Genomic DNA, 12,103 nt, shown 5'->3' on the forward strand with positions numbered 1-12,103 from the left:
ATCTTTTTGAAAATTATCATGTCCCTATTACCTGAGCTATACCACCATATGAGCTACAATCACTAATACAAACAAGCTCCATTTAAGTAAAAGGTAAACATGATTTCGAGAGTTTATAATGACAAGGTTTTCCTTATTAGGCTGGAATAAAACTGTTATTATATTCATCAATCCAAACCTATAATCTGTGAAAAAACAATTACTGAGTGTCTAATGGAAATGGTTGCAAAACAGGAAGATGAAAGCCCCAAACAGTAAACTTACTGAATAGCACAGTTCCAACGGAAAACAGTTTGTCCCAAAGGCATAAACCACAAAGAGCAAAAATATCCAACAGTTTCCCTGGTGTCCTATCCCTGACTTCATCTTTCTTACTCTGCTTGAAATTCACTCGCTCATTCATTCTTTTCAACTAACATTTATTAACTGCTCATGTCACAGCAGGCTGGCATTGGGTGAGCCCGGGCTAGGGGAAGAATCACAAATGAGGCGTGACAACACCCTGGAAAGCTCGCACCTGCAGTGAACACAGCCTGTGATGCAGCACAGTGAGACTGTGCAATGTGCAATCAAGGCTGAATGCTGGGGTTCGGTCTCATTCTTGGCTCCATCTTATTTCCCAGCCATGGTTTTCCCATTGCTACATTTTTGTTCATTGTTCCCATCCTGCATTATTTGCCCTCAGATTCCTTTCTGGCTTTTCCCCACCTCTACTCTGTATCAAGGTAGCTGAGACTTTCAGGCTGTGTTTCCAAGGCTCCTGGGCCAGCTGGCTTCAGTTCAGCCAATGGAAAGCAGTGGTGAGAGACAGGAGGTGGGAGGAAGGAAAAAGACGGGTATTTCTACCCCTCTCTTTCTGTCTCCTCTGGCTTTAATTCCCACCAGGGTCCCAACTTCTGTATCCCAAAGTCCAGTAATACCACCGCCTCACTTTGTCCCTTGAGCACACAGGTAGCAACAATTTCCTGCTGTTGTTTAGCTCTGCATTGCCTCTCTGTCCACTCTGAAACTTCTCTGCTCTCACAGCACCTACATAACCAATTACCTAGAATAAAGTCCCACTGTGGTAAATACTAGGAGTGATTTCTTTGTTCTGGTATTGAGTAAAGAACTCCTGGAGATGTATGTAATTCATATTATCTTAATTTATTGTATATACATGTGTAAACTTCCTTAAATCCTAATTTGAAAGCCAGTGGACATAAACAAACATAATGAGTAAGGCTGAATATTTTTAAATATTATTCTTTTTCTGGCTAGATAGTACATGTACATGATAGAAAATTCCCAAGGCACACAAGGGTCTCCCTCAGAACCTTCACCAGACTCCCCAGCCACGTAGCCCCCATCTGTCCTCCTGCAGCAGCCACCTTACTGCTTGATGCCTCGTTAAGAGACACAGCTATGCATATGCAAGTATATACACTCTGCATTCATCGTTTTTAAAAAACCCAACTTGGTTCTATACCTTGTTTCTTTGTTAATAGGTTTCAGAGGGCCTTCATCAGCAACACAAAGACAGCAATCTTGTAAATGGCTGCATGATAATTTACTGTATGGATGTATCATAATTCATTTAACCTGTCTCTTAAATAATGGTCATTTGGTTTCCAGTAGTTTGACATTACTTCAAATGCTGCCTTACCTATATCTGTACATATATATCGTACATATGATTAAACATCTGTAGGATATATTCCCTGGAGTGGAGCAAAAATGGGTGGGCATTTTACATAATAAAAGATTTTATTAAATTGTTCTTGGTAAAAGCTTTCACTAATGTCCCCTTCTACAAACCAGCACCATAGAGGTTGTTTTTCTACTCACAGCCATCAGCTATCTGGATCTTTCAGAATGCTAGGTAAAAATGGGTACCTCATATATGGTTTTAATTTGAATCGCTCTTACTGTGAATGAATCTGAGCATTTCTCTATGATATTGAAGCATCTGTATTTCCTCTGCTGTGAATTTTGCCGATTCTTCTGTTGAGATTTTAGTATTTCTCATTTTAATTTATATGAGGCGTTTTTACATGAAGGAATTTAGCTCTTAATCTCATAGAAATTGCAAATATTTTTGTCCTTTAACATTTACCTTTTGCCCATGTTTTTGTTACTTCTGCTGCACGGAAATTTGATAATAATAATGTCATTCTTGGCTTCTGGCTTCGTGCCGGACTTGAAAAAGGTTGGTCCCACCCTCACAATTCTACCATTATTTTTTCAAAAACTTTTTAAGATTTTCTTTATTTAATGTTTACTCTATTTTTATAAATGCAAACTGATTTTATTTGAGTTACAGTGTAGAGCAGATAAGTGACTCACTGCTGAATATTTTTTGTATTTTTAGGGATTTTCCAGGTTATCAATATGAGCGTGCAATGTGAGCTGCACAAGAGGCATGATGTCTACCCTGGGCACCATGGCATCCACTACAGTTATTCAGCCTCTGTGCAGAGTCAACACAATAAATAATGGTTGAAATGATCATTAATTTAATAATAAGGAGACACTGCATAACAGAAATAACTTCTGTGTGCATACATATATAAGATCTTATCCCAGCTACTTTAAAATTTTTTTTTAATACACATAACATAAAATTCACAAACTCAACCATTTTTAAGTATATAGTTCATCAGTGTCAAGTACACTCACAATGTTGTACAACCGAGCTCCAGAACTTTTTCAGAATCCTGAAAACGGAAACTCCATACCCATTAAACATCAACTTCCCATTCTCCCCTCCCCCAGCCCCTAACAACCAGACTTTGACTACTCTAGATACCGCATATAAATGGAATGATACATATTTGTCTTTTTGTGACTGGCTAATTTCACTTAGCAAAATGTCCTCAAGCCTCATCCACACTGCAGCACATGTCAGGATCTCGCTTTTTTTCGAGGCTGAACAACCTTCCATTGTATGTATATACTAAATTTTTTTTGCCCATTTATTTGTCTATGAACACCTGGGCTGCTTTAAAACTTCTAAAGCTTATATTAACCTAGCTTAGCATGAAGCCTGAATTTTCTCGTGTTACTGCCATTGTAGTTATACATTAACACAGCACTTGGGGGGCATTCGTTATTACAATTGTTTATTATTGTGTAAAGGCGGACCATAAACATTTTTTGAAGCATGACTAGATCTATGCTGTAAGACCTACAAGGGGTATATGTTATAAAATCTGTGTTGTAATATCCACAAGGGAGATCCAGCCTGGCTCGGAGACAGAACGTGCCTTATTCCAGAGGCTATACACCAAATGACTATAAAGGCTCTCCAGGCAAAGCGTCGTCAGTCTGCCCAGGTGTAATAACAGGAAATGGCAAGGCCTGTGGCAAGTTGAGTTGGCTCCCCTGCTTTCTAAATGTGTTCAAATTTAAAAAACAGATTAAACACAGTCAAAGAAAACATCCTGCTAGTAAATGTGCAGTTAGCCAGCTTGCCACTGCCACCTACTTCCTCAGTAACCATGCTGTACAGAATATTTGTTTTGTTTCTTTTTTGCCACAATTAATGTTATTTTAAGGTTATTTGTTAAGCAATCAAAAAAATTAAATGCCTAACATCAAATATCCTGAGGGCCATATGCATGAAACCCTGACAAATTTACCAATGTCTTCAAAAATGCTTTAACAGGTTAAAAAAAATTTTGAAAAAGTTCTCTTGCACTCCAGGAATTAACATCACCAACATTCATATACGGTTCTTAAAAGGTAGCCAGAGGTACAAACCACACCCAGAAGGGTTAATGAGCTTGTATTAACTCGGTTTATCGGATATTTTCATCAGCTTAAATCCTAGAGGCGCATGCTGCCAATTCACGGTGCCTATGCTTTTAGAAATGAATAGTGTAGATGATAATTAAGACATGCTTGAGGAACTTGCGGATTTTAGTCATATTCAGTTTTCCCATGGCTTCAGTCTTTTCAGTCAGCTCTTGCTGAAATGTATTTTCACCAGGAACATATACTTGGTAGGTTTTTACGCAAGGTGATGTTTATTTTTGGTTAAACCTAATATTAATACATCACATTTTAGAGACAACAGGCATGAGTCACAGGAAAGATATTAATAATTTTATAAGAGAATCATTTTATATGTCGTTTATCCATGAGTGAGGCACCTCCAAAGGCCCAAACCACATCCTAAATGAAAATCAAGGAACTTTCAAAGTCACATTGAGTCGAGGGGCCTCTAAGATACCATTTCCTTATCAAAAGATCACCGATGGCTGATCATTTAAATAAATGTTTTCTCCTCTCAGGTGGCTCCTCTGCTCACAGTACACTGAGCCCCACGACTGGAGGAAGCACTTAAAGCAGAGATCCCTCAATCTACAGCTCCGAAAGTTCCCCGCGCTGCTACGCCATGCGTTCCACGTTCTACTGTCCAAATATAAATGGGGGGTCCCAGATGAACAAATCTGGACACAACTACAGCTGAGATCTCTCTCTCTCTCCTTCACACCCCCTCCTCCTGTGTTCACTGTCAGAAGGCCGACCACTGCCCTCCAAGCCTCTAGGAAACAATGGCTAGTTATCACCTCTGTTCGCCAGGGTTCAGCAGATGACCTTGGTCCAACTCTGCTGAGCAAATGAAGATTTAAAGCCTTTCATAGAGACAACAATGAAAAAAGGAAAAAAAAAAACTGATTTAAAACACTTCTTTACTTTCCTCAGTATATTAAGTCAAAAATATAATGACAATACAGCTACTAATGACCCCTGAGAACTTGCATGTTCATCTTCCTTCCATAGGTAACTCACTTAAAACCTAGAGTGTTTAGGGTATTGGAAAAACATGATTCAGTCATTTAAGAGCTATAAATAACTTAATTGTCTCTTACATTATGTTGGGGGGAGGGACTGACGGTGTACATAATACTATTATTGCCTTCTCTAGAACTCTGTCATGTATACCTCCTGAGTTTTCAAGCCATGTGGTCAGCAGATTTTAACCACTCCAAATTCATTCTCTTGTCACTTACAGCTACCCATCCCTGACTCCCCAGGAATCTCTTCCAAGTGGACATCCTAGATGTGTTATTTCACTTATTCACGCATATGATAGATGTTTCTTGGGCATCTAATATATTTGCCAAGCACTTTGTTAGCAACACAGTAGTGAGCAAGATTCACCAAGTCCCTGCTGTGGTGCGGATGAGAATCCAGCAAAGGTGACTGCAAATGTCCAAGAGAAACACAGATGTGCAAAGGGGTATAGAGGATGTAAACAGGGTTACTGAGCACATTCTGGAACTGACTGTAGGACAGTGTGGCTAGAACACAGTGACTACATGGAGAGTGGCTCTCCGTGACCACCACCCATACACAAGAAGCCATTAAATAAATCTCAAATGATCAGCTAATATAGTTAGTGGCCTCATACTCAGGAAGTGAAACCAACCACTGCAGCCCTTACGCATAAATCCTCCATTATCTCTCTTTCAGCAGGTCACTAACCTGGCGTCTCTTTGTCAGTCTCGGAAATGACAATTAATTCCTCTAACTGTCCACTGAAGCCTGGCCCTTTCTATTGCCTACTGAGGTTTAGTCCCCGATGATCCTGTTTCCTACTACCACTTTGAACCTGTAGCTTTCCACTGGAGCCTTTTCCCCAATCTTCCAGTAAGTGCTGTTCTCTCTTAACTGAAACAAATATATTTTAAAGTCTTATTCTGCTTCACCCTTCTATGACTTGCCTTATTGTTACCCTTTAAACTTCTAGACATAGAATCAATCAAAAGAAAAAGTAAAGGCAGGAAAAAAAAAGAGTGCACAACTGACTGTTTTACTGGAGGAACGTTGCCCAACTAAATTAAAGGAAACTATACCTAGAGCTCTAGGACAACACACACACACACACACACACACACACACACACACACACACAATACACATGCACACAGAGGATGAAGGGTTATCAAGGTGGCTCCTCTTAGTAATGGAAAACAATAGCCAGTAAATTCTTCTGATTTAATTGTGAGATAAGGAAGCTTGCCTATGTAGACATAACATCAGGCTCTATGGGCAGGACCAAGGGCAGTGCAGGGCTGTGATGCTCAAGACAGACTCTCTCCCTTAATAGCTCAGAGGGTGATTTTTCTGTCTTTGAAACCAAGGGATATAATTACTAAATTGGCATAATTTAAGCTGTTTTCAGTGAAATATCACCTCTGTGCCATTAACATTCATCTCAAATGCCCATTAGCTATGAAAGAATAGCAATTAGTTAAGTAATGTATATTACTAATAACAATAATAACTGACCTTTCTGGAGTATTGCATATGCATTTTCACACATCAGGTTACTCAATCCTCATGATAACCCTCTCAGTTAGGATTTCATCACCCCATTTTACAGATGATGAAAGTGACGTTCAGATGGTCTGAATCACACATGTACTGGGTAGCAGCACAGGATTCAAACTCAGGACTGCCTGACTCTACAGCCTGTGCTTCTAACCACTATATTGCCTCTTATAATTCATGCGCTGGAGCTGCAATGCTACCAAAAAGACAAAGAGACCAACATACATAACAAAGTGCATGTGTCTGCAGGCGACACACTCTCACACACATACATACTGATATATCAATATATATATATAAACACACATGTCATAAACATCCTCTTTGGAACACCAGGTAAATATTTTTTCATTATAAACAACTAGAGGACAAAAAAGAAAACAATAAATTACCCTATTTCCTGATAATCACAAACATCAGAGGCAATTAGCAAGTTCCCAAACATTTTCTGAAACAAGTCAGACACACCAGCCTCCAATTGCTCAGGTACCTGGTTTTTCAAAGGCCCAAAGAAGCCTAGATTTTCGGCCATCCGCTGAGCTTGGCTGTCCTTTATCCCTTCAATAATGTCAATTTGCTCCTAATAAAAATGAATCAAATGAGCAAAATTCAGACAGTCAAATGAAAAGATTTACAACCTCAAAAGAAAATACTTAGTATTTATTTGCAAATGAGTAATTAAAGTGTGGCACCTTTCCAGAGATCTCTGAGCAGGGCCACCACAGCTGCCTATAGGGTATATTTTAATTAGCAGACCATCTATAAAATAGCCTTTCCGAAAACTATACAATTCTTCAGGGTGGCATGCTGACAAGACAATCAGAGGCCAGTTTTCACTTTTAATTACTATACAGATGGCAGTGACGAATATTTAGGCAGTTAATTTTTATGACATTTTTTGGAAGGCTTCCAAAGTAAGGTTTTCCTGCCTAATACTGCTGTTAAGCTTAGAGCTTGTCTTATACAGGTTAAATATTACCTTATGATTTAAACACTCTATTGATGATGATAATTATTAATAATACCCTAGCTCTACAAAGGACCATTGCCTCCAAGACACTGAGTGCTGTTCATATATATTATTTCATGTATTCTCTTAACAAATGGAATGGCTTGTTTTAAATCATGTTAATTTCAAAAAAAAAAAAAAAAAAGTAGGTATTATTGCTAAGCCAGCATGTAAAGTCTCAATTTAACTTCCAAAGTAGTTAATTTAAATATGTAACATTGGTGAAAACATTTTAAAACCAATCTCCAAAGTATTACTACCTTATATAAATGAAGAGTTTCAAGAAATAAAATTCTTGCTTTTTGGAGGGAAAAAAATCACTTTTTAAATGGAATAATGAATGTTTCTGCTAAAAAATTTTTTTGTGATTTCTTTTTGACACTAAGAACTCAGAATTAAAAGCTGGGATTATAGTTCTAAAGACCTTAGGTTTTTCTTCTTATAGTTGAGGTAGGTTGATAAGCACTTTACATACATCACCTCATTTAATCCTCACAACTCTATTGGGTGGGAATTACTCCCATTTTCATTTTACTCATTCAAAAAATGAGGCTTAGAGACACTGAGAAATGTACTGGTTAGTTAGGATTTGACCTCAGGTCTCTTTGGCTAGAAACTCATCCTAATATCAAAAATAAAACAAAAGAAAACAAAAACCCACACACAAGATTTAATGAATTGAAACAAACTGATAGAATCTGGGCGTTAGAAGTATTCATTACCAGTACTGAAAGACATCAAGGCAGTCTCTAGTTCACATCTGATTTCCTAGGAGAGAATTTCTGGGTCATATATACTGTTAAATGGGGTAGAGTTAACCAAGAGGAAATGGAAATATCACAATCATCTTCCATTGGTTAATTCTTGGGGCAAGGTGGATGGAAAGAAATGAGGGGGAAAGAAAAGGCAAGAAGGAGGAAAAAACAAAGGGAGGGGAAAAGCAAAGAAAAAGACCTTGAAAAGCGCATACTTTGGATCTACCCAACCTTCAACTGGACACCCAGTAAGAAAAAGGACTCAATATCTTCATGCCTTAAATCCCAGGAACAGTCTACCTGGCTCAGACTCCACACTAAATCTTTAACAGGTTGTAGAGCAACAATCAATGAACAGAGCATAGTCAGGAATCTAAACATACCTTAAAAATAAGTTCTGGATTCGAAGCTGCCACCTCTTCAATGTCAACGCCCCCCCGAGGGCTGCCCACCAGCACAGGGCCATTGCAGGACCGGTCCATCAGAATGGCCAAGTAGGTTTCCCTAGAAATGTCCAAGGCTTCAGCAACCATCACCTACCACATTAGCGGGAAAGTCAAATAAAGTCAGCATCAAGCTGATTTCCACTTGGAAATCTATACAAACTTGCTACACAAATCAAACAGCTTCATTTTCAGGGTCTTTAAACACAGTGAGATTTGAGAGTGCTGCTCTCATGGTGCACAGTGCCCATTTTCACATCCTTAATTGATCCTGATAACTTGTTCAAGTGACAGGTATTCGGTTTGCCTCAAGGAACCTTCCCACTTTAATCTTCTTTTTCTTCTTCCTTCAGAAACCCTGATACTTAAGAAAAACTCCAGGCAAGCAGCTGTTATTTTAATTTGAGACATTAACAGTACATATATATTACTACACTGATTTTTCTCAGATTGCACTGGTGGAAAACCAAGTTTGGTTGCCAAAGAAGGATTCTTTTTATGGTATGTCTGATGCTTTCTATGTTTGAATACTTCTATCTCTTGGATCACTGTATTTTTATTTCAATTTATACTCTTTTAAATTACAAACATAATATTTGCTTGTTTGAAAATAATGCAAACGATACTAAAAGTATACAGAGGAGACAGTGAAAGCAGCTCCCTGCTGCACATACACACCCCTTGGGCCCCAGTAGTCAGAGTGATCACGAGTCCATATGGAACCTTTGTGATAATCAGAAAAAGTCGTCCCTTCCTCTATGAGGATGTGGTCATATTCCAGGACCATGAATGGGCAGGAGGCATATTAGATGGAAGGATTTCTTTCTCCACGCATGTGCCAGGCAGGTGTCCTTTTGCTCTGCACGACCTCAACAGAGGCACGAAGCAATCCTGCCAGGAAAAACCACTACTAACTTTTACCTCTTCCCTATGCGTCTGCAAGCATCAGTCATGGAATCATCCTGCACACAGATGCATATTGTACATGCTTGAATGCCTTTCTTTCTTCCTTTTTGTTCTTAATCTTAATACTACAACTTGGATTGTACAAGGTCCTCTCTCTTCATTGTGACTACACAGTACTTATATGTCAATATTTATTTGGCCGTGTCCCTGATGACAGACAATTTATGTGGACTCATGTTTCTAAAATGCTGCCTCAGTGATTATTTCTGTACATATAGCTTTGCTCCACTGTTTTAGTATCCCTGTGGTCAAGGTATATAAAGGTAAAAGGGCTAAGTTTTAGATTGTTCATATTTTAATTTTTGATAAGTACTATTAAATTTCCTTGGAGAGAGAGGCTGTACCAACACTCCCAACAAAAATAGTAACAGATGTCTTGGATGCTTTTTAAAAGAAAATAAGAATATCCATGAAGAATCAGTAGTAGAAGTGAAAATAATAAAATCACATACATTGCCTTTCCTAAGAGTTCAGTAATACGTTTCACAAAAAATGTTACTCATTAAGTAACATTAGATTTTAGCTACCCAGAAGCCACAAAAGCATTAATTTTTAAGTCACATGAAATACGATAAATATATGATGACCTAGAAAGCTATAACGTAATGAATACAGAACTCCTTCTTTTCACACCTTTATGGAATTTATGACTGGTTAAAAATAAAGTACTTTATAAGGGGTTTCATAGTGATTCTTCTATCATAAATGGTAGCTCATGAGTTTGTAAGAAATATTTCTTGGCACACGGTGTTAGGATTTTCATAGAACCATTCTGATTTCAAGTCACTTTCTAATACAGAGCTAGTCTAGTGAGCCAGATTTAATAACTTTCAGTAGTTATTCTGACAAGCAATACAACATTATAACTTTTTAGGATAAGTGTCATTCAAGAGTCCTATTCTTAATCTTCTAAAGTGTTGACAGATATGCTCTGCATTCCATCAAATTTCTATTTGTAAAGACCAGCTGCTGCCTCAAACAGCTCCTGCTTGGTAGAAACAACCCAGCACTCTTCAGAAAAACATTCTCAGGAAAATGATGATTATCAATAGATAATTCAAGAAATTTTTATAAACAGACCAGTTTTTTGACATTAAGATGCCCTTCATATGAACCAGGATATTAAAATACTTTGGGATTGTTACAGAGAGAATCTAAATGGACTCCATCAACACTCATGCCATGAGAAGTGCAGTCAGATACATTTCAACAATCTTCATCTGTGACTGACACAAACAATATCAACACAGCCTCTTCTTGGAGTCTTCCGGTATGGAAAGCTTTTTAACATACTTTACCCTATTTGACCAATGAACCTGTTTTTCATTTTTTTGTTGTTTGTTCCTTTTGTTTTGTTTTTTTATATATCATGCTACTCAAATTGTAGCCTGTGGATGAGAGCCACTGTACAAACTACGTTTAACAGGACAGCGATTAGATAGGATTAACAGTGTACTCAGTTTCTGAACTTAATCTCTTTGCGAAACAGTAACCAGTACGGGTACTGACTCATGGAGCACATGATGAGTAGCACTGTCTCACCTCCCCTATTACTATCCCAAGGAACACACCACAAACACAGACTTAGGAAAAAAAACCCAGTGTGAATCGAGGTATGTAATGTCCTTAAATAGCTTCTTGAACAAACTTAGAAATCTAAAGTTTCTATAATCTGGGAACTTCTGATTGATGTCCAAGATTCTATAAATTAAAAATGCATGTTCCTTAAAGTTGCATATAATAATACTGTTACAAAATGTGGTAATACACATTTTGCAGAGAAAAAGGACAGAAACAAAGCATGGCAATTAAGGGGTGAGAATAGAGGGAAATTTTACTTTTCTAATTTTTATATTTCTGTATTATTGGAATTCTTTACATATGTTAATCACTTTTGCAATCAGGAAAAAAAACAGTTAAAAATAAATCACTCTGGTAGTTTCCTGGCAATGACTCAATTCACAAGAATGCACTTATCTCTAGTATTTCATGAACCGATCTACAAAGCTAATTTTATGCATATCTATATAGTGTGAATCTTCTTTTGTGTATTTTTTTTTTTAAAGAAATTCACGTTCTTTTATTTATTTATTTATTTATTTATGACTGTGTTGGGTCTTCGTTTCTGTGCGAGGGCTTTCTCTAGTTGTGGCAAGTGGGGACCACTCTTCATCGCGGTGCGCGAGCCTCTCACCATCGTGGCCTCTCTTGTTGCGGAGCACAGGCTCCAGATGCGCAGGCTCAGTAATTGTGGCTCACGGGCCCAGTTGCTCCGTGGCATGTGGGATCTTCCCAGACCAGGGCTCGAACCTGTGTCCCCTGCATTGGCAGGCAGATTCTCAACCACTGCGCCACCAGGGAAGCCCCTCTTTTGTGTATTTTTATATGCTTTTTAAAGGTATCAGAAACTCTAATCTAAAACCCCATGTGTCCATATAAAGCAAAAAATTCCTACAAACAAAACTACTAATCATATCATCTGGGGACAAATTGTGAAGACGTTACACAGGTAAAGGCTCATAACCAGTTTAAAAAGGAAAAAAAAGTACCTCACTGGGCTGAACAAAAATAAATTCAAAAAACCACTTTAAGATATAAACAGCTCTTGC

General features: G+C 38.0%; 1 protein-coding gene across 1 annotated transcript in view; it reads right to left on the minus strand.

Annotated features, from left to right (window-relative positions):
- The window catches only part of SUCLG2 (succinate-CoA ligase GDP-forming subunit beta), a 264,080-nt gene that overhangs the window by 121,548 nt on the left and 130,429 nt on the right, over positions 1 to 12,103 (minus strand). Inside the window, exons 5-6 of the mRNA XM_059940153.1 lie at positions 8,469 to 8,621; positions 6,812 to 6,901 (exon numbers count right to left, since the gene is read on the minus strand). Of these exons, the coding sequence (XP_059796136.1) occupies positions 6,812 to 6,901; positions 8,469 to 8,621 (243 nt within the window). The remainder of the gene's footprint in view (positions 1 to 6,811; positions 6,902 to 8,468; positions 8,622 to 12,103) is intronic.

The sequence above is a fragment of the Balaenoptera ricei genome, chromosome 11 (assembly GCF_028023285.1).
Source record: "Balaenoptera ricei isolate mBalRic1 chromosome 11, mBalRic1.hap2, whole genome shotgun sequence".
In the NCBI taxonomy this organism is placed as follows: domain Eukaryota; kingdom Metazoa; phylum Chordata; class Mammalia; order Artiodactyla; family Balaenopteridae; genus Balaenoptera; species Balaenoptera ricei.